The 26,234-nt window shown below is 39.7% G+C and overlaps 2 protein-coding genes across 3 annotated transcripts in view; both read left to right on the forward strand.

Moving 5' to 3' along the window:
* PIK3C2A (phosphatidylinositol-4-phosphate 3-kinase catalytic subunit type 2 alpha) overlaps positions 1-21,233 on the forward strand; it is a 51,432-nt gene extending 30,199 nt beyond the window's left edge. The window contains exons 12-33 of one of the 2 annotated variants that reach the window (XM_068194069.1): positions 56-178; positions 1,587-1,754; positions 3,903-4,011; positions 4,763-4,905; positions 5,533-5,721; positions 6,186-6,279; positions 6,535-6,629; positions 6,968-7,148; positions 7,700-7,804; positions 8,817-8,909; positions 9,153-9,282; positions 10,777-10,913; positions 12,163-12,332; positions 12,600-12,756; positions 13,177-13,286; positions 14,481-14,688; positions 16,473-16,597; positions 17,013-17,130; positions 17,223-17,304; positions 17,740-17,849; positions 18,079-18,204; positions 18,728-21,233. In XM_068194069.1, coding sequence (XP_068050170.1) covers positions 56-178; positions 1,587-1,754; positions 3,903-4,011; positions 4,763-4,905; positions 5,533-5,721; positions 6,186-6,279; positions 6,535-6,629; positions 6,968-7,148; positions 7,700-7,804; positions 8,817-8,909; positions 9,153-9,282; positions 10,777-10,913; positions 12,163-12,332; positions 12,600-12,756; positions 13,177-13,286; positions 14,481-14,688; positions 16,473-16,597; positions 17,013-17,130; positions 17,223-17,304; positions 17,740-17,849; positions 18,079-18,204; positions 18,728-18,910 — 2,956 coding nt within the window. In that variant the 3' untranslated portion in view covers positions 18,911-21,233. Of the gene's footprint in view, positions 1-55; positions 179-1,586; positions 1,755-3,902; positions 4,012-4,762; positions 4,906-5,532; positions 5,722-6,185; positions 6,280-6,534; positions 6,630-6,967; positions 7,149-7,699; positions 7,805-8,816; positions 8,910-9,152; positions 9,283-10,776; positions 10,914-12,162; positions 12,333-12,599; positions 12,757-13,176; positions 13,287-14,480; positions 14,689-16,472; positions 16,598-17,012; positions 17,131-17,222; positions 17,305-17,739; positions 17,850-18,078 lie in introns of both variants that reach the window. The other variant, XM_068194068.1, reaches the window with a different exon arrangement.
* Positions 21,234-21,808: 575 nt separating this feature from the next.
* On the forward strand, positions 21,809-25,950 carry RPS13 (ribosomal protein S13). The gene is made up of 6 exons (XM_068194078.1): positions 21,809-21,911; positions 22,160-22,208; positions 23,816-23,894; positions 24,761-24,930; positions 25,250-25,350; positions 25,873-25,950. Exons 1-6 carry the CDS (start codon positions 21,889-21,891, stop codon positions 25,904-25,906), a joined length of 456 nt encoding a protein of 151 aa, XP_068050179.1. The 5' UTR covers positions 21,809-21,888; the 3' UTR covers positions 25,907-25,950.
* The last annotated feature ends 284 nt before the right edge of the window (positions 25,951-26,234 follow it).

The following is a 26,234-nucleotide window of genomic DNA, read 5'->3' on the forward strand; positions in this document are numbered from 1 at the left end:
TATTTTAAATATTTTTATTTAAATTTTTTATGTTCAACTTTTTTTCCTTGTCCAGTTATGAAAAATACTACTTGATTTGTTCTCTGACTCATAATGGAAAAGATCTCTTCAAACCTGTTCAGTCCAAGAAGGTTGGCACATACAAGAACTTCTTCTACTTGATTAAATGGGATGAACTGTAAGTTACTTTAGTCTGCTAAAACTCAATAAAATGTTTTTTTTAGCTAGCTTCTGAATTCAGTCATTCAAGCAACTCTTGGTTCTAATTCCATTTCAAGCATCCAAAGAACAGTTTACTGATCAAAATCAGAAATATTTTTCCAAATGGTATTTCAGTACTCATTGTAAAAGGGGGAATAGAAATGCTGGACAAGTGCCCTGTGCTAATGTGTTTATAGCATAAGATTACAGGGAGTTGGGAAGGTCATAACATTCCTTGCAATGGGAATGGCTTGTGCTGCTGTAAGAAGGATTAAAGAATAAAGCTTGCTTGTATGTACTGCTAAATTTACGTAGATGGAGAGGAAAAGCAGTGTCTCACTTTTACAAACATTAATGTTGAATCAGTTTTTATTCCAAATGCAGAGGATAGAAGGGAAGAGCATACAGAGAAAAGTTAGGGAGATTATGGCAGGTGGTATCTGCTGACTGAAAGGGGAACATTTTTCATTATCTGTGCACAGCTTAATCTCTGCCACTTGAGTTGTCAGGCAGCCTGTTATAGCTGAAGCATCGTGTGAGCTCCATGGTGCCCCATATCTATACTCCTGACTGTTTTTAAAGGTCAGAGATAGACCCGAAGGAATACCCTGAAAGTTTGTGGTGAATAAATTATTTCAGATCAGCAATGAGAGTTTCTAGAACACCTGCCTTCAGAGAGTACTCCAGCTACCTTTTTTTTTCTGGTGATGCATGGGATTAATTGTTAGATCTTTTGCTGGCAAGTACTAGTGCATTACAGTGAAAGGTCTGCTAGATTGCTTAAAAGCTGCTGACAACAGTGTAGTGCCTTATAGTGCATTTGCCATTTTTTAAAGAGAAATCAAGCTAAAAGAACATTTTTAGGCAGTATAAACAGTGTAAAAAAAAGCGGAAGCTTGAATAGCTCAATGAAGTGTATACTCCTCAGCTGCTTTTGTACCATTTAGAATTTAACTTCCAGGAGTTCTTAATAGATTCTTTCATTTGGATAGGAAACTATTGTCAGCTGACCCTTTCAATCTGAAAAATTAGGAGGTGGCTAACATGGAACATTCTGTGTGCCCTTCCTAGTGAGTGGAGTGGGAAAACTGGTTATGCTGGACAGTCATTTCTGTGTAAGGAATGTGATTTAATAGACAGAGATTAAAAGGGTTGTTCCAAATCTCAGTATAGTGCAGAAGTGTAATTTAGCAGGTTTTACAAACCATTGGTGTGGGAGATAAAGTAGAGTGAAATATGATTGCATGGATATTTAACACTTGTTCTTCAATGTTAATTGTCTTTTTGAAGGCAAGATGCATAAATGGATTATATGGATAAGCCTGTAACTTACTAACTGCTGCCTTTTTTCTAATTGACTTATTTTTAATACTTCTATTTTATAGAATAATTTTCCCCATCCAGATTTCACAGTTGCCTTTGGAATCAGTCTTGCGTCTGACTTTGTTTGGAATCCTGAATCAAAGTAGTGGGAGTTCTCCTGACTCAAATAAGCAGAGAAAGGGCCCAGAAAATTTGGGTCAGGTTTCTCTACCTCTATTTGATTTTAGACGGTAAGTATCCAAAATATGGGTAAGATTATCAATATGATTTGCTCTGCGTAGAGCTTCCTCCACATGCATAACTGTAGAAATTGCCTCTCTGATACTGAATATAGTAGGCCATGATAAAGGTAAGAACTGTAAACTATACTGATATAGAAAAAATACATTTCATTAAATAGAGGACAAAATGTGGTCTTGTGTTGTAGGATTTCCATCTAACTGGCTGAAAAAACTTCACTGCTGGAGAAAGTTGAGTATTGTTTGAATTATTATACCCCAGAATATTCTAAAATTACTCCTTTTGATTTAGAGCTGGGTTTATTTAAAACAATTAAAATAAAGGGATAATTAGCCAGTGTGTTAAACTTGAGGCATATTTCTGGTGTGAACTGGCTTTCCTTCAAATACAGCTGCTGGATGCTGTTACATTTTTTTCACTAAGAATGAAAAGCCTGCTGTAAGTTCCCTAAGCTGAGTGTTTCTGGATTGGTTCAAGTTGCTTTGTTCTCAAAGTTTGATTACGAAGCTAATTCCAAAACACTTACCGCTGGGGCAGCTACTCAGTGAGACATTAACCAGTAGGCTTGACCCACAGTGCTCAAATGAGACATCATGGTGCAGAAGCGATCACACCACTGTGAAACATTGCATTCGTGCTTCAGGTTTCCTATTTATGTGTGCTGCTGACTTCTAGGTCTTACTGGGAGTTTAACTTGTCCAGCAAGGCTGCAGAAAGGCAGCCAGATCTTTCCTGGATCGTTACTGCTATGTGTTGCTCGTGGCTGTTTCGTGTGCTTTGCATCCTCTGGTTGTGGATTTGATTTCACTTGTTCTGCTTTCTCTTTTGTCTGGTGATGATTCCAACAGCTTGAGGGTGTCACAGAGTTTAGGATTTCCTGCATTGCAAAGGTGGCCTGTAGCTGCTTTCAGTCTCCACCAAAGCCTGGATTTCTTTTCATAAATGATGCTTATTTCAACCTTCTGTTTAAATGCTGCATTTCAGTCTCCTATCTAAATACCACATTTCACAGTATTTGAAAATACAGTTTTTGATTTGAATTGCAAATTTATCTTGTCTTCATGGTGTTCTTACAGGAGTTAGTTTGGGGCAAAAATTGTGTTTTCTGTTCATGCAGAGTACTGCAATGGTGTGTGCTGTGCCAGAGCTTGCTGAGTGGCCTGTATGTAGGAGCTGTAGAGATGCTTAGTGGTCTAACCCACTTGCAGTCCTCATAAATTAAATCCAGACCTAGGTAATGAAAGCTGCTAGTCCAATACTCCAGTTACAGTTGAAAATAGCATCAATGGCAGGCAGGAGCTACAACTTGAAGCTAACTGAAATACAGGGAGAACAAAACTGGTCATGTATGTGTTCTGGAAGGGAATCCCTGACCAAGTTAAAATTCCTTCTGCTGAAGTGCATGTAGAGTGGCTTAAGTCATCATTACTTGTGGATGAGACAGAAGGCTGTGGCAACTGTATTAAATGGAGAATTATAAAAAGAATAAGCTGTTCGACTGTGCTTTAGTGGCAGGATTTGGTAATCTTTATTGGCATGACAAGCTCCTAGTTAATCAATATTTACATATAACAACCTGTTCTTTATTTTAAATACTTAAAAACCCTAAAATGTCTTTCAAAATACACTTAAGGCTTTCAAAAGACTGATGGAAGTTTTCTTTACCTAACATTCAGCATTTAATTGATTTATGAAGTGTCTTCAGTTGTGCCCTACTACAGCTGGAAATGGTATTAATGTTGGGAATACACTGGCAAATGCAAATGTCATTTGATATGCCCTTACAGAATCTGGTAATGTGAGAACTCCAAGCAAATGGTGATACCTGTAAGATTCATATGCCTGGGCCTTTTTTCTAGAAGCTAAGAAGAGTGTGTGTGTGTGTGTGTGTCAGTTTTTTTCTCAGAGGCAAAAGTATTCCTTTTCTGATTTAAAGAACAGGGAGCACCTAATTTATCTGTGTCAACTAAATCAACACTGGAGTTTTTCCTTTGCCTTTTCCACCTAAAATTGTATGCATCCCTTTAAAGCACTTAAAGAACAGACAACAGCCAGTGAAAATCAGTAAATTTGACAACTAATATCTTGGTGAAGTAATCAGACTGTGATACTAATAACTGTACATGCTCTTTTCTCAGATTGTTAACTTGTGGGACGAAACTGTTGCAACTGTGGACCTCGTCACATCCACATCATGTGTCAGGGATGGCCAGTAAAAAAGGAAATATGGAAAGAATAGTATTGCAGGTTATACATAGTTCTGTTTTACTCTGTGCTTTGTTTGAATGTTGTGATTTGTAAGTCATATTAGGTGAATGTTTTGGGGAGAGGGAAAGTACTGCTAAGTAATATTTGAAAGTCATTATAGAATAGTGATTACTAAACTGTAAGGGCAAAGAATGGGAAGCTCCTGGAAGTGCCTACAAATCTGTTATTGAATAACTGTCTGAAAGTAAGAGAAATCAGAAGTGCTTTGGCATGACATGCTGTCAGTACTGGGAGAGAATGTTTTTCAAAGCAGTCCTTAGAAATGTGTGCTGAGATGGGAGTTGTCTGGACACAAGCAGTAGCAATTCCAGCTCCTTTACAGAACATAAGCACCTCTCTTTCTCAATTCAATTTTCTCTCCAAAGAGAAGGTGCCTTACTAGGCATAGCTCAGCAGTCCCAAAACATGGCCTGAGTGGGTGGCTGGGTGGAAACCACTGGTGTGGGTTTGAACAGCTCTGTGATTATCTTTGCTCTAAGCATTCTCACTTCTCTTCTGAGGAGTGCTCCAGCCACTGCATTGTGCAATAACACAGCTGTACATTTAGGAGCTGTAGTCATGTAGAAGAATTGAGATGGAAAAAAATACTCAGCAAACAGTATCTGGGGACTGTTGCACTTGTAGAACTAAAGAGTTCAGATACTCAAACATCTGAGATTGCTGGAAGGGTGAGCTTTCTCTACTTAAGGACTTGCGTCATCTTTTTTCTTTTTTTTTTTTTTTTTTTCAGATTGACTTCCCATCCCATGCTTTTGATACTGAATATAAAATTCCTCGAGCTGCAAAGACTACTGTGCATCATTCTGTAGAAACATTAGAAAAACCATTGAGAGAACGTCTCCTTGCCATTCTCTCCAAGGATAGCACCATTGGGTACGTCTGTCTCCTCCAGCTGAGCTCTTTTTGCATGTGACAATTTGTAGCTAGGGCATGGAATGCTTATATATTCTTAAGTTTCTCTAAATTTTTTTAAATGTATCTTGAAGACCTGTAGAGACTTAAACAAGAGATTGAATTAAGCATGTCAAATCATGGTACTGACTTAATGAATTTCCTTCTGTTTTCTTTGGCTGGTGCTATTAGTTTCTTGCTACAAGGCTGCTGCCCCTTTGCCTGCCTATTATAGTCACCTGTTCCTGCTTGGCTCAGGTTCTCAGTTGCAGGGAGTTCCAGCAGTGGCTGTTCATGTGGCATGGGAGCTTTTCTGGCAGCCTTTCCTACTCATCTGCACCAAACAAACATTGATGTTTTTGGTTTATTTCAGATTATACTAAAACTTAATTTTGTCCTGCCCAAATTATAAATTTGAACAAATGTTTCCTTAATGTTTGAGGCTTTATTTGGCTTCTTGTTTTGAGTTTTGTGGAGGAAAGAGTAATTTCAATGTCATTCCATTCTATGTGTTAAATTGTCTGTCTGAATACAACAATCAGTGGCACTGGGGCTATTCAGGTGATGGTTTGTCATGTGCATTATAAACTGAAATGCTCTTGTCTGCAGGCTGTCGAAAGAAGATAAAGAATTTCTGTGGGAGAAGAGACATTATTGTCATAGCCATCCTAATAGCCTACCAAAAATACTGGTTAGTGCCCCTCACTGGGACTGGGCAAGTCTCCCAGAAATATATTCGTTACTTCAGAGCTGGCCTCCTTTATCACCCTTAGCTGCACTGGAACTACTTGATTCAAAGTAAGAAAACTGCAAATAGACTCTCCTGTGTTTTGTTCAGTATTAAATGACTCTTCTTTGGTAGAAGATCCTGGAATGGTGTTCTGTGGGAAAATACTGCCGAATTTCTTGTGGAAAAAGTTAAATGTTTTTAAAATTTTAAAAAACCTCATGCTTACTTTATTGATGTAGGCTTAACCAAGTCATGTAGTGAAAGCACAGCAACTGTGGTTAGGCTTCTGAAGTTTAACATGCAGCAGGACAGGAGTTTATACAGCCAGAGTTTTGAGAGGTTTTGAGTGTGCATGTCCTAAACATACACATGCGGTTGCATTTTATGTGATGAAGGGCCTTGTAGGTCCCTTATTGAGCTTTTAAAGACTTTATATGGTTGCTGTTCTATCTAGCTGATCTCAAAAAAAGAATAAGAAATAAATCCTGTATGAACAGAGAAAACTTGATGTGGATTTGTGGTGACTTTCTAGGTTTGCTGATCAGGAAGTACGAAATACAGCTGTGAACTGGTTAGAGACATTGAGTGATGATGAGTTAACAGATTTCCTCCCTCAGTTTGTACAGGTAAGACTTTCTGCCTACACAGAGGTTTGAATTTTTCTGGCTCTGAAAACCCAAAGGAATTGCTTCTGACTAGTAGCAGAAATGCAGCTGTGTGCCTCTAACTGTAATGCACAGCAGGTGAAACAATTTGAATAAATAATCACTTTGTGACCATTGAAAGTATTTGTGGTAACTCTGTCTGTGCATTAGTCATAAAATATATCCTCATCAGTAATTAAATGCAGACCTGATTTATGTAATTTCCATTGTATTTAGGCATTGAAGTATGAAACTTACCTTGACAGTGCTCTTGTGAAATTTCTTTTGGCTCGGGCACTGGGAAACATTCGGATTGCACACTACCTGTACTGGTAAGAGTTTCTTTGTTCCATTGCTCATGTAATGTGTGTGCCACAAGATTAATATTTCAGATTAAAAAATCCTTCTTAACATCATCATTCAATAACATAACAATGACTGTGATGAATGGTGATTATACAGAATGTAGATCCTGGTGGTTTTTTTTTTTTTTTTTAGTGAAAGAACAGATAGTGCCTCTACAAAGCACAAATTCCTTGTCTGTTCTAGTCTGTATATCAGTAACTTCAGACATACGTAGTACTGATTCTCTAAACTATTTTAATGTCTTAATATTGCATTGTTTGCTGTATTTTCCATAGGAAAATTTAACTTAGATCTTTTATTTCAGGCTTCTTAAGGATACACTGTATGATACAAAGTTTGGTGTAAGGTATGAGCAAATTCTTGGAGCTTTTCTTTCAGTCTGTGGAAAAAGGCTGAGAGAAGAGCTGGAGAAGCAGACCAGGCTAGTGCAGCTCTTTGGAATGGTAGCAGAAAGAGTAAAGCAAACGAGTGGATCTGCTCGGCAGGTGGGTATATGTTTTTAATTCAAAACTAATCCACTTAATTGTCTTTTTAGTCTGAATTCAAAATATTATGTAAATTTATAGGAAGTTTTATGAACCTGTTGCTCTGCAAAGTTTAATGAAGTTGATGCTTTTGTCAAGTTTGTCACCTGAAACATACGGTGGTGAGGTGATAGGGCAAGAAGATATAGGATGGTTTCTGTGTATGATCAGCTGGAAATGAATTTAAACCTATTACTGCTGAAGAATGATCTCATCATGCAAAAGAATGGGATATCTGTTTTTGTGCTGATGATAGAACTGAGAGTTTGATGGAGTGGGATGCTGTCATCTGGTTCAGTCAAAAAAAACCCCACAGACATGTGTGATGAGTGTTACATTGCTAGGCTTAGGTATTTTTCATAGCTTAGCCAGCAGCTGTAGTTTCTAGCATTCTGTTGACATTGAGGAGTTAAAATAGTGCCTTCAGGGTAGGTTTGTCCAGAAAAGTTTTCTATAGATGCTTCAGATGCATTTGTAGGAAAATGTCAGCTAAATTTTCTTTTTGTCTGCAGGTTGCCTTGCAAAATGGCATGGAGCGTGTGCAGTTATTTTTCTTGAAGAACAAATGCCGTTTGCCTCTCAATCCCAGTCTTGTGGCAAAAGAGTTAAATATTAAGGTACTGCACATTAAGGGTTTCAAAACCCTTTTGTAAAAATTATATCTAGGTAAAGCTTTTACAAGTGAAAAAAACCACTTCAAGTGCTTGAAAGCTCTTTATGCTGCAGAGATGGGGTTTAATCAAAAATGCTGATGGAATAAGGCAGCAAAATTCAGTGAGCAAAGATAAAAGGTGTACAAATACAGTGTAAAACCAAGGGCACTTGTGTTAAAAAATACAGACATATATCTGTAATAACTTATTACATCATCAGACCCTGTCTCCTGAGATCAGCCATCCTGAAAGTGTATGAATGAGTCTTGTGTGCTTTAGTAATCAAAAGAGGAAATTGACCAAGAATATAAAAGTTCAAACAGTGAGTAAATAGTGTGAAACACGTGAAACTACCTGATACTGATTGTGTCCAGATACGCTGGGGAGGGGGGCAATAGCTTTATTTTATTGTGAAGGTCCAGAAAGTAATAATGTAGGAGAAGCAGGTAAATTATTTTTCCAGAACTCTGCAAGGTTTTACAATATCTGCTCAACCACACTCTCGATTATATCATCATGCATGACTGAAAACCTAAAGGTTTGGTAATGCTTGAACTAATCCTGTGTTTGAGAGACAGCTCATCTCACTTTCCTTCTCTGCTGTAACTATTAAATCATGAGGGACTTGAAAGCAGATAAATGAGAAGATATTGTGAAACACACAAATACATATTTTAATACATCTTCTAGGTTTCAAGAAAAAGCCACTGATAAAATATTTATTAATGTTTTATTCACTCTTCCCTTCAGAATGTTTGAAACATCACTGTGCAGCACTGTTGGCTTTTGTACAAGAATTTGACAAATAACAGCCAAAGGGCTTGTTATTCAAAGGAAGCATGTATTCACCACAATTGCAAGGTTTAAAGTCTGAATAGACACATTGTGTGTCAAACTTGCTTGTTATCAGAATGTCTTGTTTTCTGGGCTAGCAGGAATAGTCCTTTCTGACCATTGACACTAAATCTACTTGCAGGCCTGTTCTTTCTTCAGCTCCAATGCAGTACCACTGAAAGTTGCACTGATAAATGCAGATCCGCTGGGAGAAGAAATTAATGTGATGTTTAAGGTAGGCCTTACATGTGTTTTGGAGAAAAGAAGTTGAATGATAATCACTATTTCATTGGTATCAATTAATTTTAGCATAGACCAATAAGCTTAGTTATTCCATGAGTTTGTTCCTTTGTATCTAGAAAGCAACATGTTAACAGGCTGTAAAACATAAAAATTACCACATGTGAAAGTTTAATTGTAGTCTGTTCCTCTTTGAAGTTTACTGTGTCACTGGTTAACTTTTATTTTTCCATTTAAGGTTGGAGAAGATCTGAGACAAGATATGTTGGCTTTACAAATGATTAAGATCATGGATAAGATCTGGCTGCAGGAGGGACTGGATCTAAGGATGGTTATCTTCAAGTGTCTCTCAACAGGAAAAGACCGAGGTGCTAAACCAGATGCTGCCTTTAATCTTTGCTCCCCCTCTTCCATTTCTTGTCACACTGATAGTGAAAAACCTCTGGGCAGAAGGTGCCAAGGAACAGTTCTACTGCAAGGAACTTCAGTACTTGAGAGTATAATAAGTTAGATTGTTCTGAATTTCCTGATGGCTGAGTGGCATCCAAATGTGTTTCTTCTCTTGAGTGTTCTGTTGTGAGTGAACAGTGGGACAAACAAATACAGTGATAAAAATCAAGGTTGCTCTTCATGCTCTTACTGCAACACAGGAAAATAATGTTGTTACAGCAATCCTTATTCTGAAAGTTTAATTCTGGTGAAAGTATTCCAATGCAAACCAAAATGCCGAAGTATTTGGAATCTGCTGCAATTGAGTCAGGGAGTATCATGCTGGTACTGAAACGTACAAAAAGAAGAAAAATTTGAACCAGCCCTTGACATACACACACTCTGTCCTCCAGAATTTGTGTCATATTCTGGTGAAAGTTCCTTGGCAATATGAAGCTGTCTCTGGGATTTGAAAGTAGGTCACAGAACTCTGAGTGCAAATGCTGTGCCCTGCACCTTGAACATGCTTTTTGCTAGTTTTAGCTAATTGTCTAGAGCTACCCAATAGAACCCAAAGTTATTTAAGAGGATAAACAACAACTTAAATATTTCTTCAGTTGGATGAACAGCATGACCAAAACTCTTAAATACATGGAAAAGATGGACATTTAGTTTGGCAAAACTAAGCAAAAAGCTTCTGTTTATGTAAGACAGGCTTTTTAGAGAAACAGATGGTTTTTCCTCCTACTCTGAATGGTGACTTGATTTATGTAGCTTTTTTTTTTTGCTGCTGATATTAGTGTCCTTAAAGTGCTTGGAAGATTGAAGGGGAGAAGTCAAATGGATGTAAATTACAGATGTACCTTTATTAGCTCTTGCCAAAATAGAAGTAAAATTCTATTAATCAACTAAATGTTTTCCTTTTATGATTTAGCTGTACAAATATTTTTAGTAAATTATATTGGCAAAGTAAGGCCACATATAAAGCCCACTGTCTAGTCTGTCTCAATACTTGACAGCAGATAAAATTACTAGATTAATTCACTGTTAGTGTGTGGGAATTGTCAGCATCAAAGTATTTTGCCCAATTTTGAGTAAAAGAAGTTTATGTGCTAGAAACTAACTATTCAAAGTTTAACTTAAGTGTGCATTCTAGCAACTGTAACTAGTTGTAGTAAAGTAAGCTAAGTTGGATTGCTACTTGTTTCATGGTGTACTTTGTAATATAGAAATGGAAAGTGGAAATTGAATTGGAAATGCTTAGGGGACTGATAGAATTATTTTTACACCTGACCAGGTTTTCAAGGAGGTTGGTATAATAAGGTAATATTCATCATTAAGATGTAAGATTCATCATTGTTAGGAATGAATAATAAAAATGCAGCATAACTTAAGGAGATGGCTAAATACACTTTATTTTATTCTATATCAAGGCATGGTAGAGCTTGTTCCTGCTTCAGATACACTTAGGAAAATTCAAGTGGAATATGGAGTGACAGGTTCTTTTAAGGACAAGCCTCTGGCTGAATGGTTGCGGAAGTATAATCCTACAGAAGAGGAGTATGAAAAGGTAGCTTTTCAGCACTGTTTTTTTTTTTTTTTTGAAGATCTTTTAAAAGGGCTAAGTACAATCTGATGAAAAAATGAAATTCATATTCCAGGTCTTCCACTGAAATTTTTGGTTTGTGTATTTAAGAAACTTAATTTTTTTTCTATACTTGAAAAAGAGCAAATTAAAATCCCCCTTATAAAAAGGAGCCAGATGGATTCTCAGGATTATTATCAAGAGTTTTTATTGGATCTAGAAAAAATGTACTTTAAATTTAAGACAGGGGAAGAGTGGCTGCTCTTAATTGTAGTTTAGGAACAGTGGCCTCTTCCTGTATACATGAGATTCAAAAATTAAAATGTTTCTTTGGACTATAGTGCCATTACAATACATTGGAAATACCAGTCTTGTACCTTTTTCTTTGCTAACATTGTTTTGTGATATGTCTTCAACTCCTCTTCACTCTTTAATTTATGTAAAAAACAAAATAACGATTTTTGCTGGAAAGTGGGATGTTGGGGAAGATGAAGTAGGAAAACCTTATAAATATGATTGCCTGGCAAAAGATTTGGAAAATAGACATTGAGATGAGAACTAGATTTGAGATAACAAACCTTGACTACTGAATAACTAGAAAACAATAGTATAGCCAGGTTGAAAGCAATCCCCCTTTCTGATTAAACAATGCCCTTTACCTGCAGATAGGTCCAAAGGTCAGATGGAATGCTCTGTCTCACCCCCAATGTATGGTTCACCCCACACCTGTGACCCTCCCCTGAAGTATCAGGTATCTGTGACCCCATTGGCCCAAGTCCTGTTCCAGCCCACCTTGAAGCCCCCTGATAAGGTGTGCCCAGGGACCGGACGCTCTCTTGGACCTTCCCCTGGGACCCTCACCTGGAACCCTCGCTCCCTCTCTCTCCCTCTCCCTCTCTCCCTGGGCCTGCCACGAGTTGCAGCTGGCAACTCCAAGCAGGGCCTTTCCCCCCTTTTAATAAACTACATCTTCTAAGACCTGACTTCAGAGATCTCTCATCCATCTAAACTGTCGTGGAGTCCTGCACTCCCTACAGTGGGATGTCAAGAAATTTCGGCAAGGCCAACTGTTTGGAGAACACTATTTGGGAAAAAAAAAAAAAAAAGGCAAATCTAGGGTCTGCTTTTTTGCCTGGGTTGGATTTTGCACTCATCAAGATTGACTGTTGAATATATGAATTATGTTTTTCCACTGATACTTGATCTCAATTCACTTCTTTTCTCTCCCTCCCAGGCTTCAGAAAACTTCATCTACTCTTGTGCAGGATGCTGTGTAGCCACTTATGTCCTGGGAATCTGTGACCGTCACAATGATAACATAATGCTCCGGAACACCGGGCATATGTTCCACATCGACTTTGGAAAGTTTTTGGGACATGCACAAATGTTTGGTAGCTTTAAAAGGTATTTTCTGTACCTAAGCAATGTAGAGAATGAAGTGATTTTCTTTCCAAGTGTTGCTCTGGGAGATCTGCTATAGATCCAGTACTGTGTGAATGTGCTGCATAACCTGGGCCAGCACTTGGGAGAGGAACCCAACCCAAACCCGTGAAACGGTATTAGTGGAATATTTAATGTCATTACCTCAGGGTGGGGATGGAGGGCAGCAGGAAGCACATGACAACAAAGAGACCTTATCATGAACTCATGAATTCTGTGCTTTTTGAACAGGGATCGAGCTCCTTTTGTGCTGACATCAGATATGGCTTATGTCATTAATGGTGGGGAAAAACCCACAATTCGCTTTCAGCTGTTTGTGGATCTCTGTTGCCAAGCTTACAACTTGATAAGGAAACATGCCAGCCTCTTCCTTAACCTACTTTCATTGGTAATAATTTTTCATAATCAATTGAAACTTGATAGATCTGTCATGCTGGGTTGTATTAAAAACTATGCTTTTTATGCTCAGAAGTTCATAATGCAGGCTTTTTGTAAAAGCCAGAAACATACGATCTACTTTTTGGGAAAGCTTCATTTGGAATCTTTTAAGCTTTTTTACTGCCTACCTCTTTCTTGAAAATTTAAAACTAATATACTACCACAAATTGCACTGCAAAGAGTTTTTAGTTGCTTTTAATTCAGCAGAAGTTGTTAATAACTGCTGATTATAAGTAATTGGTGTCTATTGCTGTTAGTATTAAGAAAATTAGTGCAGCTACAAATGAATTTGAGGGTCTAAGTCTTAATGATTTCAGTGTAAAATCATATTTGGTTTATTGCATTACAACTAAATTTCAATTTCTTGTAGATGCTTTCTTCTGGGTTACCAGAACTAAGTGGAGTTCAGGACTTGAAGTATGTCCAGGATGCTCTCCAGCCCCAAACAACAGATGCAGAAGCCACCATTTTCTTTACGAGGTACTGGATAAGGGAAAACTAAAATATCTCCCAGTATCATCCTCTTAATGGGAGATTTCTGTTAGGAAAAAACGTACTAGGGATGGTCACAAACGTGTCTGTACAAGTTGAACAGTTACACTGTACAATCATAAAAGATCAGTTGACTACATAAGTAAGATCAATTCCATGTAAGAGTAATGCTTGTGCTAAAGTACCTTGCAGATTTTAGGGGTAACCTTGTGTGAAAAATTGGTTTAAAGTGCTGAGAGTAAATAATTCTGTCTGGCTGTTTAATACTTACATTTGAATACATCCTACATAATTTAATAGCAGAGTATATGATGGAAAGCATTGCAAAGAAATTCTCTCTTGGAGAAGTGCTTTTGCACGCTGGGGAGGGAGGGATGATGCCCCAGGCTAAGTGGAGGAGTGCATACAGTGTAACTGAGATGTTGCTGCGTGCTAGAAAAGTGTTACTGTACTTCACTTCAGACACACAGGGAAGTCTGCAGAGGTGTGCATGCAACTTAGAATCATAGAAAACTTTAGGCAGGAAGGGACCTCTAAAGGCCATCTAAGACCAATCCCCCCGCAATGAGCAGGGACATTCACAGCTAGATGAACTTCCTCAGAGATGTGTCCTGACATCTGCATCTTCTCTGGGCAATCTGTTCTGGTGTTCCACCACTCTGTTTCTTGCATCTAATCTGAGTCTATCCTCGTACACTTTATCCCTTATCCTCTCACAGCAGGTGCTGCTAAAAAGTTTGTCCCCATCTTTTGTATAAGTTCCCTTTAAGTAGGAATGACCTCCCCATGAAAGGCCACAATAAGATCTCCCCAGAGCCTTCTTCATTCTGAGCAATCCTTATTCTCTCAGACTGTTCTCACAGGAGAGGTGTTCATCCTTCTGATAATTTCTGTGGCCCTCCTCTGGACCTGCTCCAACAGGTCCATGTCTTGCCAGGGCTCCAGAGTTGGATGTATGTCTGGAAAGCCTTCATGGCTTCACTAAAAACCTATTCCAAATTTGGATGATGAGTCTTCTGTTAAATGTTGATATGATACTGTTTATATAGTCCAATGATCACTTTTCTTTGTCAGTAAGAAACCTTTTCTTTGTCAGTAAGAAGTAGGGTTTCATTTTCTTCAGCTTGAGTCTGATGCATTGACAGAACCACTTTTGTGTGTTTTGACATTTTCTTTTCCTAGGCTGATTGAATCCAGTCTGGGAAGTGTTGCCACAAAGTTCAATTTCTTCATTCACAACTTGGCTCAGCTGCGTTTCTCAGGTCTGCCTTCTAATGATGAGCCCATTCTGTCATTTTCTGCTAAAACCTATTCTCTCAAACAAGACGGCCGAATCAAACAAGTGTCTGTGTTTACGTATCAGAAGAGATACAACCCAGATAAACACTACGTAAGTATGTGGGAGCTGTTTCCCCTCGGGGAGGATAATCGTGTATTTTCTTCCAAGAAGACACAGGGGAGGGACAGGGCCAGGGCCAGCTGACCAAAACTGGCCAGAGGGATATTCCACAGCCTATAATGTCACTGTCAGCAATAAAAAGTGGGCATAGAGGAAGAAAGCAGGAGATGGGAGAGGGTTGTCTTTCAAGGTGGCTGTTTGGGAACTGGCTGAGCATGGATCTGATCTGCCTGTGGGCTGTGGTGATTGCCTTGTGTCACCTTCCCCCAGAAGTGTCTTTATCTCAGCCCACGCATCTTCTCACTCTTACTCTTGTTCTCCCCACTGTCCCACTGGTGAGGGGGTGGGAGTGAGCAAGCAGCTGTGTGGGTGCTGAGCTGCTGGCCAGGGTAAACCAGCAACAGCACTGCTAGAGTACAGACTGGCATTTCTAGCATCCCATAATATCCTTCAAAATGGAAACACATCTTGAAAAGCATGTAGAAGGAAATAGAAAGAGCAGAAGTAGTGTTGGTGGAGATTATTTTAAAATACAGAAATTTGAGTCATGTTGATGGGCTTTTAGGTAGCTGCCTTCTGTAAAATGGCTCGTTCCTGAGTAGGAGTTGTAACATCAGACACTCTGGTCTGACCTTCCATTAAAGTTTGATTTGTTCCTCCCAGGTAACAGCATTGTTTCCTGTACTAATGCACTCACACTCTTAGTCTTACTAGAGACGCCAGCCATTGCAATTTGCCCTCAGGATTTTAATAGACCTTGGTTACACTTTGAGACTTAATGTTTGTATTCCTATGCAGATGTGCATCCTTCTTCAATTTTTTTTTTAGTTGTTTTATTTCTCTACTGGTATTTGCTGGGCTGGAGTAATCAGCTCAAGTTACATTGTCCTGAATTTTTTTATAATGTGAGCTAATATTGATAGATGTAAATGTGCATCTCTTTCCAAGCTGTGTTTGCTGTAAATGTCTTAATCTGGTAAGACACCAGCAAGGGAAGGTAGACCAAATCTGACTAATGCTGGAAGTGAAGAGCTTTGTACTGAATCACTGTATAATAAATCTATTTGAGAATCCTGGTCTAAGCCAAAACAGCCTCGCTTCTTCCAGGAAACTGTTAGGATGGTCTAGATTCTGTCTAGATGTTTAAAGTTAAATTATATGTTGAAAGTATAACTCCTCTACCCATAAAATGAGGACACTGAACTGAATTTTCTGTGCAGCTCTCAAACTTCATTTCCCTTGAATAATGTGAATGTATCCTGGGACTGTACTCACAACACTTTGAAAAATTATTTTTGTATAATGCAGTGCATTTGCATGCTCCCACCAAATTATCACTTTAAAAGTGGAATCCTTTAGAATCAGGAGGGAATGAAATTGAAAAAAAAATACACCTGAAAGGTTCTGTGGTAGTTCTGGCACCACAGATCCATGTCTCAATGTAATCCTGCACCAGTGTTAACATTTTTATATACCTGGTATGAACTTCCAATGAGGCTTCAAAGGCACAGTTCATCCTTCATCATCATCCTTCATCTGTCAGCTTTGGATCTACTTTATGGGAAGAGCATGTGATGTTATTTTGCATTAAGGGCTACTTATAATTCTAACTCTACTATGAAATGCCAGTGTTGGAATAAGAGATATAATAATGGGATATGTATTTAGGAGAAGAATTACCATTGGAGAAATATTTGATTGTGAAGAAAATTATATTGTTAAGTCATTTTATAATGTTTTTATATCAACTACTTCTATTTTTGCGTTTTGGGCAGATCTACGTAGTGAGAGTTTTGAGAGAAGGGCAAGTTGAGCCAACATTTGTCTTCCGAACATTTGATGAGTTCCAGGAGCTCCACAACAAACTTGGCATTCTCTTTCCTCTTTGGAAGTTACCAGGGTATGTTCCTAACTCTCTCATCACTATTACCAAAGCAACAAAACTGCTCCCAGCTGGGTGGAGGAAGAAATTGCTTGAAATGGAGACAAAACTGCTGTGGGGCAAACTAGACCTCAAAGTTGGCAATTAAGGGAGAAAACAGTTGTCTCTCAGTTTTAAGGAGGAGATCCAGAGGAGCATCTCAGTGTTGTGATTTTTGTGTCATATCACATATAATAATTACCTATAAATATTTCCTTGCCTTTCTGGAGTGTCATAGCTATTGGCATGCTGTGTTTCCACTCTGGATTGGTAATAAAAAAACCAAAAAAACAACAGATGTCAGCACTTCAGGATGGAAATGACAATGGAATCCTACTGTACATGCTTCTGATAAAGTAACTGAAAACTCTGTGTTGTTGTTCTTCTCATGTAGCTTTCCTAATAAGATGGTTCTGGGAAGAACACATATCAAAGATGTAGCAGCCAAAAGAAAAGTAGAGCTCAACAGCTACATACAGAGCCTGATGAACAGTTCTTCAGAGGTGGCAGAAGTGAGTACACATAATTTAAATCAAATGCAAGTTTTCAAGTTTTGGCACTTTTTAACACTTAAACTAACATATAACATTTCTTCCAAATTTAGTGTGATCTTGTTTATACTTTTTTCCATCCATTACTTCGTGATGACAAAGTGGAAGGAATAGATGGAATAGCCAGACCTGCAGGTAAGGGATGTTTGTGAATTGGATGATACAGTACGACACATTTACAGTGTGAATCTTTGAAATGTTTTTTACTTACCTGGAGTTTTCTCTCATTGAAAACTGCATCGCTGTCTTTCCAAGTGTGCCTACATACAATTTCAAGGACATATATACCAAGAATGTGTGTGATTACTTGGACTTGTTTATGTCTTGACTGAATTATTCAGGTTTTCACTCCAAACCTCCAAGCTGGTTCTTGCAAGAGAATGCAAAAACCTTTAAAGCCTTAAAGCCTGTAGCCTTTCCCCTGTTAGAGAGCTAGAAATAGGAACTGAATAGAATAGAATAGAACTGAACTTGGTCTAAGGCTTGTATTTTTCCCCTATGTGATAAGTCAGTGTAGTAGTGATGCAAATGTACCAGTATCACAGAAGAAATAATTGTCTGTTATTCCAGATACAAGTCCATCAAGTCCTACCTCAGGCAAAGTGGGAGGAGAAGTGAAGCTATCCATATCCTATCGAAATAGCACTCTATTTGTCATGGTGATGCACATCAAAGACCTGGTAAGTGGAGATACTCTACTCACTGCCAAAAGCTTTCCATTTTCTCAATTACCATCTTGACTTAGATTGATGCAGGAAAGGTGAAACTCTCTCTTTTCTTCTAAATTTTCTGACTGCCTGCTTAATTAACTGCTGCTTTTGATTAGCTTGATTGCAAAATCTACACACTTGAAAATATACAGTTATGCACTAATTAATTTTCTAACTTGTCTTGTTTCTTTGGCTCTAGGTTACAGAAGATGGTGCAGATCCAAATCCCTATGTGAAAACCTATTTACTTCCAGACACGCACAAAACGTCCAAACGCAAAACCAAAATCTCCCGGAAGACAAGAAACCCCACTTTCAATGAAATGGCAAGTTAAAATTTATGTGATAACTTCCTGTAGCTTACTATAATTTCTTATTCTAAGCAGTAATTAAAATATTGTCTAAAAAAATACATGAATATGTATAACTGGAAAAGGAACTGTTTCCAAAAACCTTGTGCCCTGGGTAAATATAAAACATCTTAGTGGGTCAGTGTGCTATTACAAGGAAGTAGAAATTTCTCAGACTGAGTGTGAGGAGTGATGGGGAGAAGGTAAGGAATCTTAAACTAAAACTCCCCCTGCCCTGGATGCACTGACTCATGATGTGGAGAAAAACGAATTCAGAAGTCTTGGTGTGTAAATAGGACTTCACTCATTTTAAACAGTTAACATTTGGAGCCCAAAATAAAACAGGGATGCTCTTCAGCCTGTTGTATGAGAAAGGGATGTGCTGAATGATCTCAGTGTGTAGTTGAGACATCTGCCAGTGGCTGGGCAGGCAGAAGAAAGGGCAGTCTGGGTAATTTCTTTTGGCTAACCAGAAAATTCTTGACTTCTCACCTCCTAGCTCGTGTACAGCGGATACAGCATGGAGACTCTGAAACAGAGGGAGCTCCAGTTAAGTGTGCTGAGTGCAGAATCGTTACGTGAGAACTTCTTCCTAGGTGGAATTACACTCCCACTAAAGGACTTCAACTTGAGCAAGGAGACTGTTAACTGGTATAGACTGACTGCTGTACCCTATCTGTGAACTCAGTAACACCAGAACAGTTGTATTCACTTGTGCTTTGTGCATCTTCCTACTTGAAGATAACCTGTACATCTTAAAACAAGAGACTCTGCATTTCAACAGATACATTGGACCAATGTTCAGGTAGCCTAATTTGGAGGATTACAAAAAAAACCTGGTTTATACCAGTGTGATGTTATCAAAGCATCGTTTGTAAACATTTAAGAGTTGTGGGTAAAGGAAGGGATTTTTTAAACCATCAGTGAAAGTGAGATGAGCAGTTTGACCATGCTGGTTGGTTGAACCATAACTCAATCATTAGGCCTGTGGATGCAGTGCATTTTTGCTTTTAATTTGTTGCCGCTGTTGTGTCATCCATGACACAATGCTGGAGAACATCAAAGAAATTGCATATTTTAGGATTACATTCCCACTACATCACAGAAACAGCGACAGGTAAAATTTGTCTGCACGCACACCTGTAGAAATGAAGGTTGAAGGGCTGGAAAAATTCCTTAAAAACTTTTAATTCCAGATTCATGCTTCTCTGAGACTTATTGGAGTGAGTGCCAATAGTGGAAGTTGTAAATAATGGTGCCTTATAATTCAAATGCTTCTCTTTTACCTCATTTCTGGTATTTAAATATGTATACATATTAACTTTCAGCTCCTTATAAAGGGGGAACATTCTCATATTTGATACCTTGCAGGTCCTACTGGAAGCGTTTTCCCAGAATGTGTTATGTATAAATAGCATCACTTATACTGATCTTCACAATTTGTTCAACTTAAATAAGTTTTTTTCTACTCCATCTTCTACCCATGGTCTCCAAAAATTGAATGAAGACTGGCTGAACGTGGTACCGTAGGAAATGTACCCAGCTTCTCAGTGGGGATTTTTATTGTAATTTCTAGAACTTTTCAGTACTGCAGTGATTAAGTGTGGGACAGATTCAAACACTAAGCCAAAGTGGCATTTGCATCTGTGCTTCCAGGGAAAGGGTGGCCTCTAGTTGAAAAGCACCACTGCTGGCTGATTGCAGGCCAGAAATTAGTTCATATCAACTGCTTTGAGAGAGGAACTTGACTTGTTTTTATTTTTCCTTTAGCAGTTCACAGCAATACTATTTCTCACTCCCAGTAAAATTCTTCATTCCGAGGAACATTAGATATGAATATATTGTGACAGTGGAGTGCAAATGTCACCATCTCCTGTTAATACCACTGGTTACTTAATTAGGCCTTTCTGCACTACAGGTGTCACCTTTTTGTTCACCTTATTTGGGATTTAGGATGCTCATGTTCTGTGTAAACAAAGCTCTAAAGTTGCACACTTCTTTAGTACAAAATCGTGAAGCAAGCTTTTAAAGTGAAATATGTAACTATGAGGATACAATACAGGGAAAGCCTTCTATCTACCCAACACTAAAAACCCATTTTATAATCCAGTTTTCCTTCCCTTGCTACTGACCAATCTCCCTTCAATACAGAAGAGAGAAGAAAACTTGAATCTCCTGGTGCCTAAACGATTCACGGTCCAATTTCATAGGAATTATTGCAATTAAGAAGCTAATGATACCTTGAATGTTAGAAACTGGGCCAATACTAATGGGCGCTAACAAATCCCAGTTGTAGTAGGCATCCTCTGCATATTTTTCATTTAGTATATAGCCTGTAAATAATAAACTATATAACTAACTAGATATATTTCCTGCTCACTTGATGCTTTTGAGACTTACTCCATTCCATCATTAGAATCACAAGTCACTTAAACACAGGAAAGTAGACTACTGTTTTTGTGAAACGTTCCATTGTGAAATAAAATTAAAGCAATATGGACTGCCTTTTTTGCAGTTTGCTATTAAAGCACAGTGTCTTACAGCACAAAATACAATTAAACTAAGATCATTTAAAAATTATTTGCAGTTTTAACAGTTGTCTGGACTGAAAAAAACAAAACTATAGTACTGTATTATTGTTAGCACATGTCCTGACTTCTGATTTAATCTTCTTCATAGCTTAACTCATTTTGTGCCTTTCCCATCCTTTTCAAAATCGTCACTGGCTGGAGCTTTTTATGGTCACGGATTTTATGTTGTCTGTGGGATCTGGCCTTGGCCTCTCCTCACATGTAGAGGACCAGCACCAAGTTTGCACCTCTTTGCACTATTCTCAATTACAAAAAACCTGATTGTTGCAATAAGAATTTTACCGTGCTACATAGAAAAACCAAGATGGATGTGAAAGAGGGAAGTATTTGATTGGGATGGAATTTACCAGTATGCTAAGTAGCTTGAAAATGTAGTTTTAACAGCTTTTTATATCTTGTTTAATGAAAACAAAATCTTTTATGCACCGTTTGACCTGCAGCCAGAAGTGTAATTGTCCCTCTCGACCTTGTGTTGGTATCCGAGAGCAGCAGCAGCTTGCGCTAGGGCCTCTTCCTCTACTAACCTCCAACTTTGCACTGAAATTTTTATTACTGCCTTTGTACGACAGCTGCCTGTCTCTGGACGCATGTGCGATCTTTGGTGAACGCTCTTTTCTCTATTTTTACAACTGTAGGGTTGTGTAGAACCCCCCGTCACCCGCCTTAAGGCCGGGGCTCCCCCGGGGCCCGCCGTGTCCCCCCTTGCCGGGCGCTCCCTGAGGGGGCCGGAGGGCAGCGAGAGCAGGGCGCCTCCCTCCGTCTGCGTGTCTCTGAGAACCAAATACTTTGATTAAACGGTAATAAAGGTGTACAATATGGCCCCGCGTGGGGCGCGTTCGCTGTGCCTCCGCAGCTCTCCTGTACGTACAATAAACGCTATTCTGGACTAAGCCCCAGCGCGTGGCCCGCTCTGTGACCGGACGGCGCGGGGGGGCGGCTGAGGGGCCGCGCGCGGCGCGGCGCGGGCGCCGTTGATTGGCTGCGGCGGGCGGGGGGCGGGGCCGGCGCTTCCTGCGGAAGCGCGCGGGCGGGGCCGCTCCCTCGGCCCGCTCTCTGCTCCGCCGCCATCATGGGTCGCATGCACGCTCCGGGGTGAGCCGCGAGGCCGGGCCGGGGCCGCGCCCGCGGGCGGCCCGGGGCTGCTCGGGGGGGCCGGGGGGCACCGCGAACCGGGCCGGGGCGGGAGCGATGCTGCGGGAGCGCTCCGGCGCGTGTGGGGATAGCGATGGGGGCGGCCGGCCGTGTGGACGTGGCGGCGGGGTGGGGAAGGCTCGGGCCGCGGCCGAGGGGCCGAGTCCCTCAGCTCGGGCGCCGAATGTCTGATGTGCTTCTTCCCGCAGAAAGGGCCTCTCCCAGTCGGCCTTGCCCTACAGGCGCAGCGTGCCCACGGTGAGTACCTTCCCCAGAGCCTTCCCCGCCCCGTGCGCGCTCCGGGACCCTCGGAGCAGCTCGCAGTGCCCACGGAGGGAAACAAAGCGAGATCTGGAGTGTTTTGCCTCGTCACTTTCAAATTGTGGCCTGTGTAAATGCTTCCTCGGCATGTGATGGAGCAGGCTTCCTGGAGAGGTCGCGGCGTCTCCCTCTGTGGAAGCGTTCGAACCCCGCCTGGGTGCGCTCCCCTATAATTTGCTCTAGGTGACCCTGCCCTGGGGAGGGGTTGGGTTAGAGGAGCTCCAGAAGCCCTCAACCTCAAAAATTCCGTGGTTCTGAGATGATCCTTAGTGTACTGAGGAAGCAAGTGTCTTTTCCTAGCCAGATGGTTCGTTTGGCAAAGAAGTTTCTTTTCATCTTCTATTTAAGCATTTGTTCAGATACTTCCAGTCTGTAGGCTGGTAATTCCTGGAGATTAAATCATTGTTTTTACACTCAAGTTTGTAGTTGTGGTATAAATAGATTGCCTTCAAAAATACTTACAACCAATTTGTTGGTCAGGGGACTAAAAAAGGTAGTTCTGGTGTGCCAAAGGTACAGTTCCACTTAAAAAGTCTGTCTCTGTCCTCCTTTGCAAGATTATTTCTTGGAGGATCTCGTTGTTGGCAGAAAGAACAATTTGTGGTGCATGTGGAAAACTGTGGAGTAAAAAACAGTGAAATGAGAACATAAACACAAAATCTGAAATTAAATAGATACAATTAAAATTAAGGTAATAAGAAGCTGCTTGAAGTCCTACCGATGGTTAAACAGTTCAATAACTGTTAGGATGATCAAATGCTGTATTGGTTTTTAAAAATTCCTGTGGGGATTTTTTCCATTGTTTTATTCATATTTTGTCTATTGTGATCTTCAGAGCACTTCCTTGTTATTTTTGCTGCGCTTTTCTTTTTCATACTGTGACAGGACTAAAAAGTAAAAAAAAAAACCAGGAGCTTCTGTAGCTCATGGCAAGTCAGGATAACATAGCTTGTTGGTGTTGTTTTCTCATTAGTAATCGTGGAAGCAGTACTGTACTTTTTAACATTAAATTAATAAAAAAGGCACAGTCCTGTCTTGGTAGGTTCATTTCTTTTTTTAATTTTTAGTGTACTTCGAGTCTGATTTTTCGCTTACCTCTGTAGGTACTTTACTGAGGGGTGGCTCAATGGGTCTCAATTTTGTATTTATCAAAGGACCTAGGTGAAGAATTCCTTCCCAAGGACAGTGATTTTTTTTTTTTTTGTCTGTAACATTGGATTTGTGCTTCTGGTGTGGCAGTTAAAATGAAATGATGATAAAGCAGTTGGTTGGAGGCTTTATGGGGTTGGAGGTTTTATGGAGTTTATTGAAGGGAGACTCTCATCTTTATCTCTGCCTTCCCCACTGAAATTTCACTAGCACTATGGGTTTATTATATGCTGAAAACTTTCTTTATCGCTAAAAGTGCAATTTCAGTTCTTGATTGTTTTTTCAAGCATTTCAAAGCATCTCTTTCTACCGTTTATTAAAAGTTTTCCTGTAGCTTGCCTCTGTATTAAGCAGTTGTTAAACAGCTTGGCTTTTTTTTTTCTAATTTTCTTTAGTGGCTGAAACTTACTTCTGATGACGTAAAGGAACAGATCTACAAGTTGGCTAAAAAAGGCCTGACTCCCTCTCAAATTGGTAAGGATTATTAACCACTCCTGAATGGGGACAAATACACATTTTTTGTGACTGTAATTTTGTAATTGTTCCTTCAGCCTATATTAAATAAGGTGCTAAGAGAACACAGCATTTCTGGTGTACCTGTGTTCACTGTGGGTAGCACAGAGAGTCCTAGGATAATATCCTGCCACAGGGATCAGCAAGTCCAACGCTGGGACATTTTGTGTGTTGTTCTTGCAGGGAGCATACTTAGTGAGGCAGTGGGGGTTTTTGGTTTGGTTTTTTTTTCAAGTGGAAGACTTTCATCTTATAGCCTGTCCTTAGGAATGGCCACTAATAGGTGTTATAGGGAAGTTTGGCGTGCCCATTTTCCTGGAGGAAATTTTCCAATACCCTCTGCCCTATGGGGTTTACTGAGCCAGGCACTGCAGCTGCACCATGTACTGGTTCTGGGGTTTGAACCCTTCAGAGCCGAAGTGTTTGCATGACACAGGTCATGAGCTGTGTATGCAGTGTAAGTAGGTGCTGTGTAAATTAATTTTTTTTAGTTATTGTAATCCTGGAAGCGGTATTAATTCTCTTTAGAGGGATCCATAGAATGATTGAATACGTTGCTTTAATGAGTCCTGTTGAAAATTTTGCAGTAGTATTGGAAAAGGTGAGCACCTCATGTGTTACCTCTCTAAGCATGATGGGGGAGTCAGTTGTCTTTAAAGTTTCCCAGGCAAAAGTTGTATTTTGCTCACTGCTCAGTTGCCACTAGAAAGGCTTTTAACTTGGAGAAGATCTTTTTTTTTTGATAGCTTGGAACTGTAAGGTCCATTTCACAAGGTTGTTGGTGCATATTTCTTCTTTTCAGTGTAAGATGTACATGTTTGTTTCAGGTGTGATCCTGAGGGATTCCCACGGTGTTGCCCAAGTTCGCTTTGTTACTGGCAACAAGATTCTGAGAATCCTGAAATCGAAGGGACTGGCCCCAGACCTCCCAGAGGATCTTTATCACTTGATCAAGAAAGCAGTTGCTGTTCGCAAGCATCTTGAGAGAAACAGAAAGGTGATAACTCAGTGTCTGTGATTTTAAATTACACACTAGTTCGTGCACAGCTTGACAAAGCAAAGACTCTTTGTGTAAACTCCTGAGGTTGGAGAGGCGTTTTGATCAAGGACAATGGTCTTGGAAAAGGATTTTTAAAGCAGTGTTTAAACCATGTATTTCTGGTCCTGCTCTGACTTATGCTGAAGCTTTGGTAATGGAAATGTGAAGTTTTAGCAGTAGCTGTGGATTATTTGCTTTACTGAAACTCATCTGAATTCTGTATTGAGAAGTCCAAGTAGTTGTAATGTTGGGGTTGTAATTTAACTTTGTTTTCCAGGACAAAGATGCCAAGTTCCGCTTGATTCTGATTGAGAGCAGGATCCATAGGTTGGCTCGCTACTACAAAACCAAGAGAGTGCTGCCACCCAACTGGAAGTAGTAAGTCTTCTCCTGCATTCCTCTTGGCACTGAATACTGCAAGGTCTTGTAAACTCTGCTGGGGCTGTTAATTCAGAGCGTGAGGAGTGCATTGTGATTGGTCTGTATCACACACCAGTCAGTACCAGGTGACTTTTATAACACTTTAAACTGTGGTCTTGGTTCTCAGGTATTTTTATAGTTCATGTCACTTTCAAAGCTTCGTGAGCATGTAGCTTTTCTCTAGGAGAGGTAACCACCATAGAATTCCCACAGACGTTAGAATTAGCCTTGTTTCTCTAAGGAGACTCAAGTGCAGCTAGCCTGGTTTTAAAATACATGGATTTGTGCTGTCACAATAGGATTTTTATTGTGAAAGGAAGAGTGAAGTCTTAGGCCATAAAAATTTTTTAAATAGTGATTTAGCTGCTGGTAGTAGTTAACTGATAGTTAAAACTTGTAATTAAATCTTTGTTTTTGATAACTAATTTGAAAAACTGCCTCGGCAATTAATATTTTTCTCTTTTCTCTCCTCTCTTTTAGTGAATCATCGACAGCTTCTGCCCTGGTCGCGTAAGAGCTGGCTGTGACTAACTGAAAGAATAAATTTTCGCTACCTGAGTTTGTGTTGTCTCTAAATGGTTGGTGTGTTGGAAGCTTCTGCTTGTTTTAGGAACAGGACATTTTCCAGGTGGAGCAGGGATGTGTTTCTGTATTGCTCTCCTGCAGTACCAAATCTGCATCATGCTTGTTGGAGTTGTACACCAGCTGGATGCTGGTGTCTGTGCTTAAACTGGTTTGGTTTTTTATTACCTGAGAGCCTCAAGTTAGTGAAGTGCCCTATTCATTCACTGCAAATGCATTTTTTTCATGTGGGGCTGTGCCTCTGGTGTCCTGCAGAGCTG

This window comes from Anomalospiza imberbis, chromosome 6 (assembly GCF_031753505.1).
Source record: "Anomalospiza imberbis isolate Cuckoo-Finch-1a 21T00152 chromosome 6, ASM3175350v1, whole genome shotgun sequence".
NCBI classification, from domain to species: domain Eukaryota; kingdom Metazoa; phylum Chordata; class Aves; order Passeriformes; family Viduidae; genus Anomalospiza; species Anomalospiza imberbis.

Bases quoted from the DNA above. Each gene is read 5' to 3' on its own strand.
- RPS13 (XM_068194078.1), top strand. From the start codon at position 21,889: ATGGGTCGCATGCACGCTCCGGG. The intron at 22,209-23,815 runs GTGAGTACCTTC...AATTTTCTTTAG, and splicing joins ACAGGCGCAGCGTGCCCACG to TGGCTGAAACTTACTTCTGA. The intron at 25,351-25,872 runs GTAAGTCTTCTC...CCTCTCTTTTAG, and splicing joins CTGCCACCCAACTGGAAGTA to TGAATCATCGACAGCTTCTG.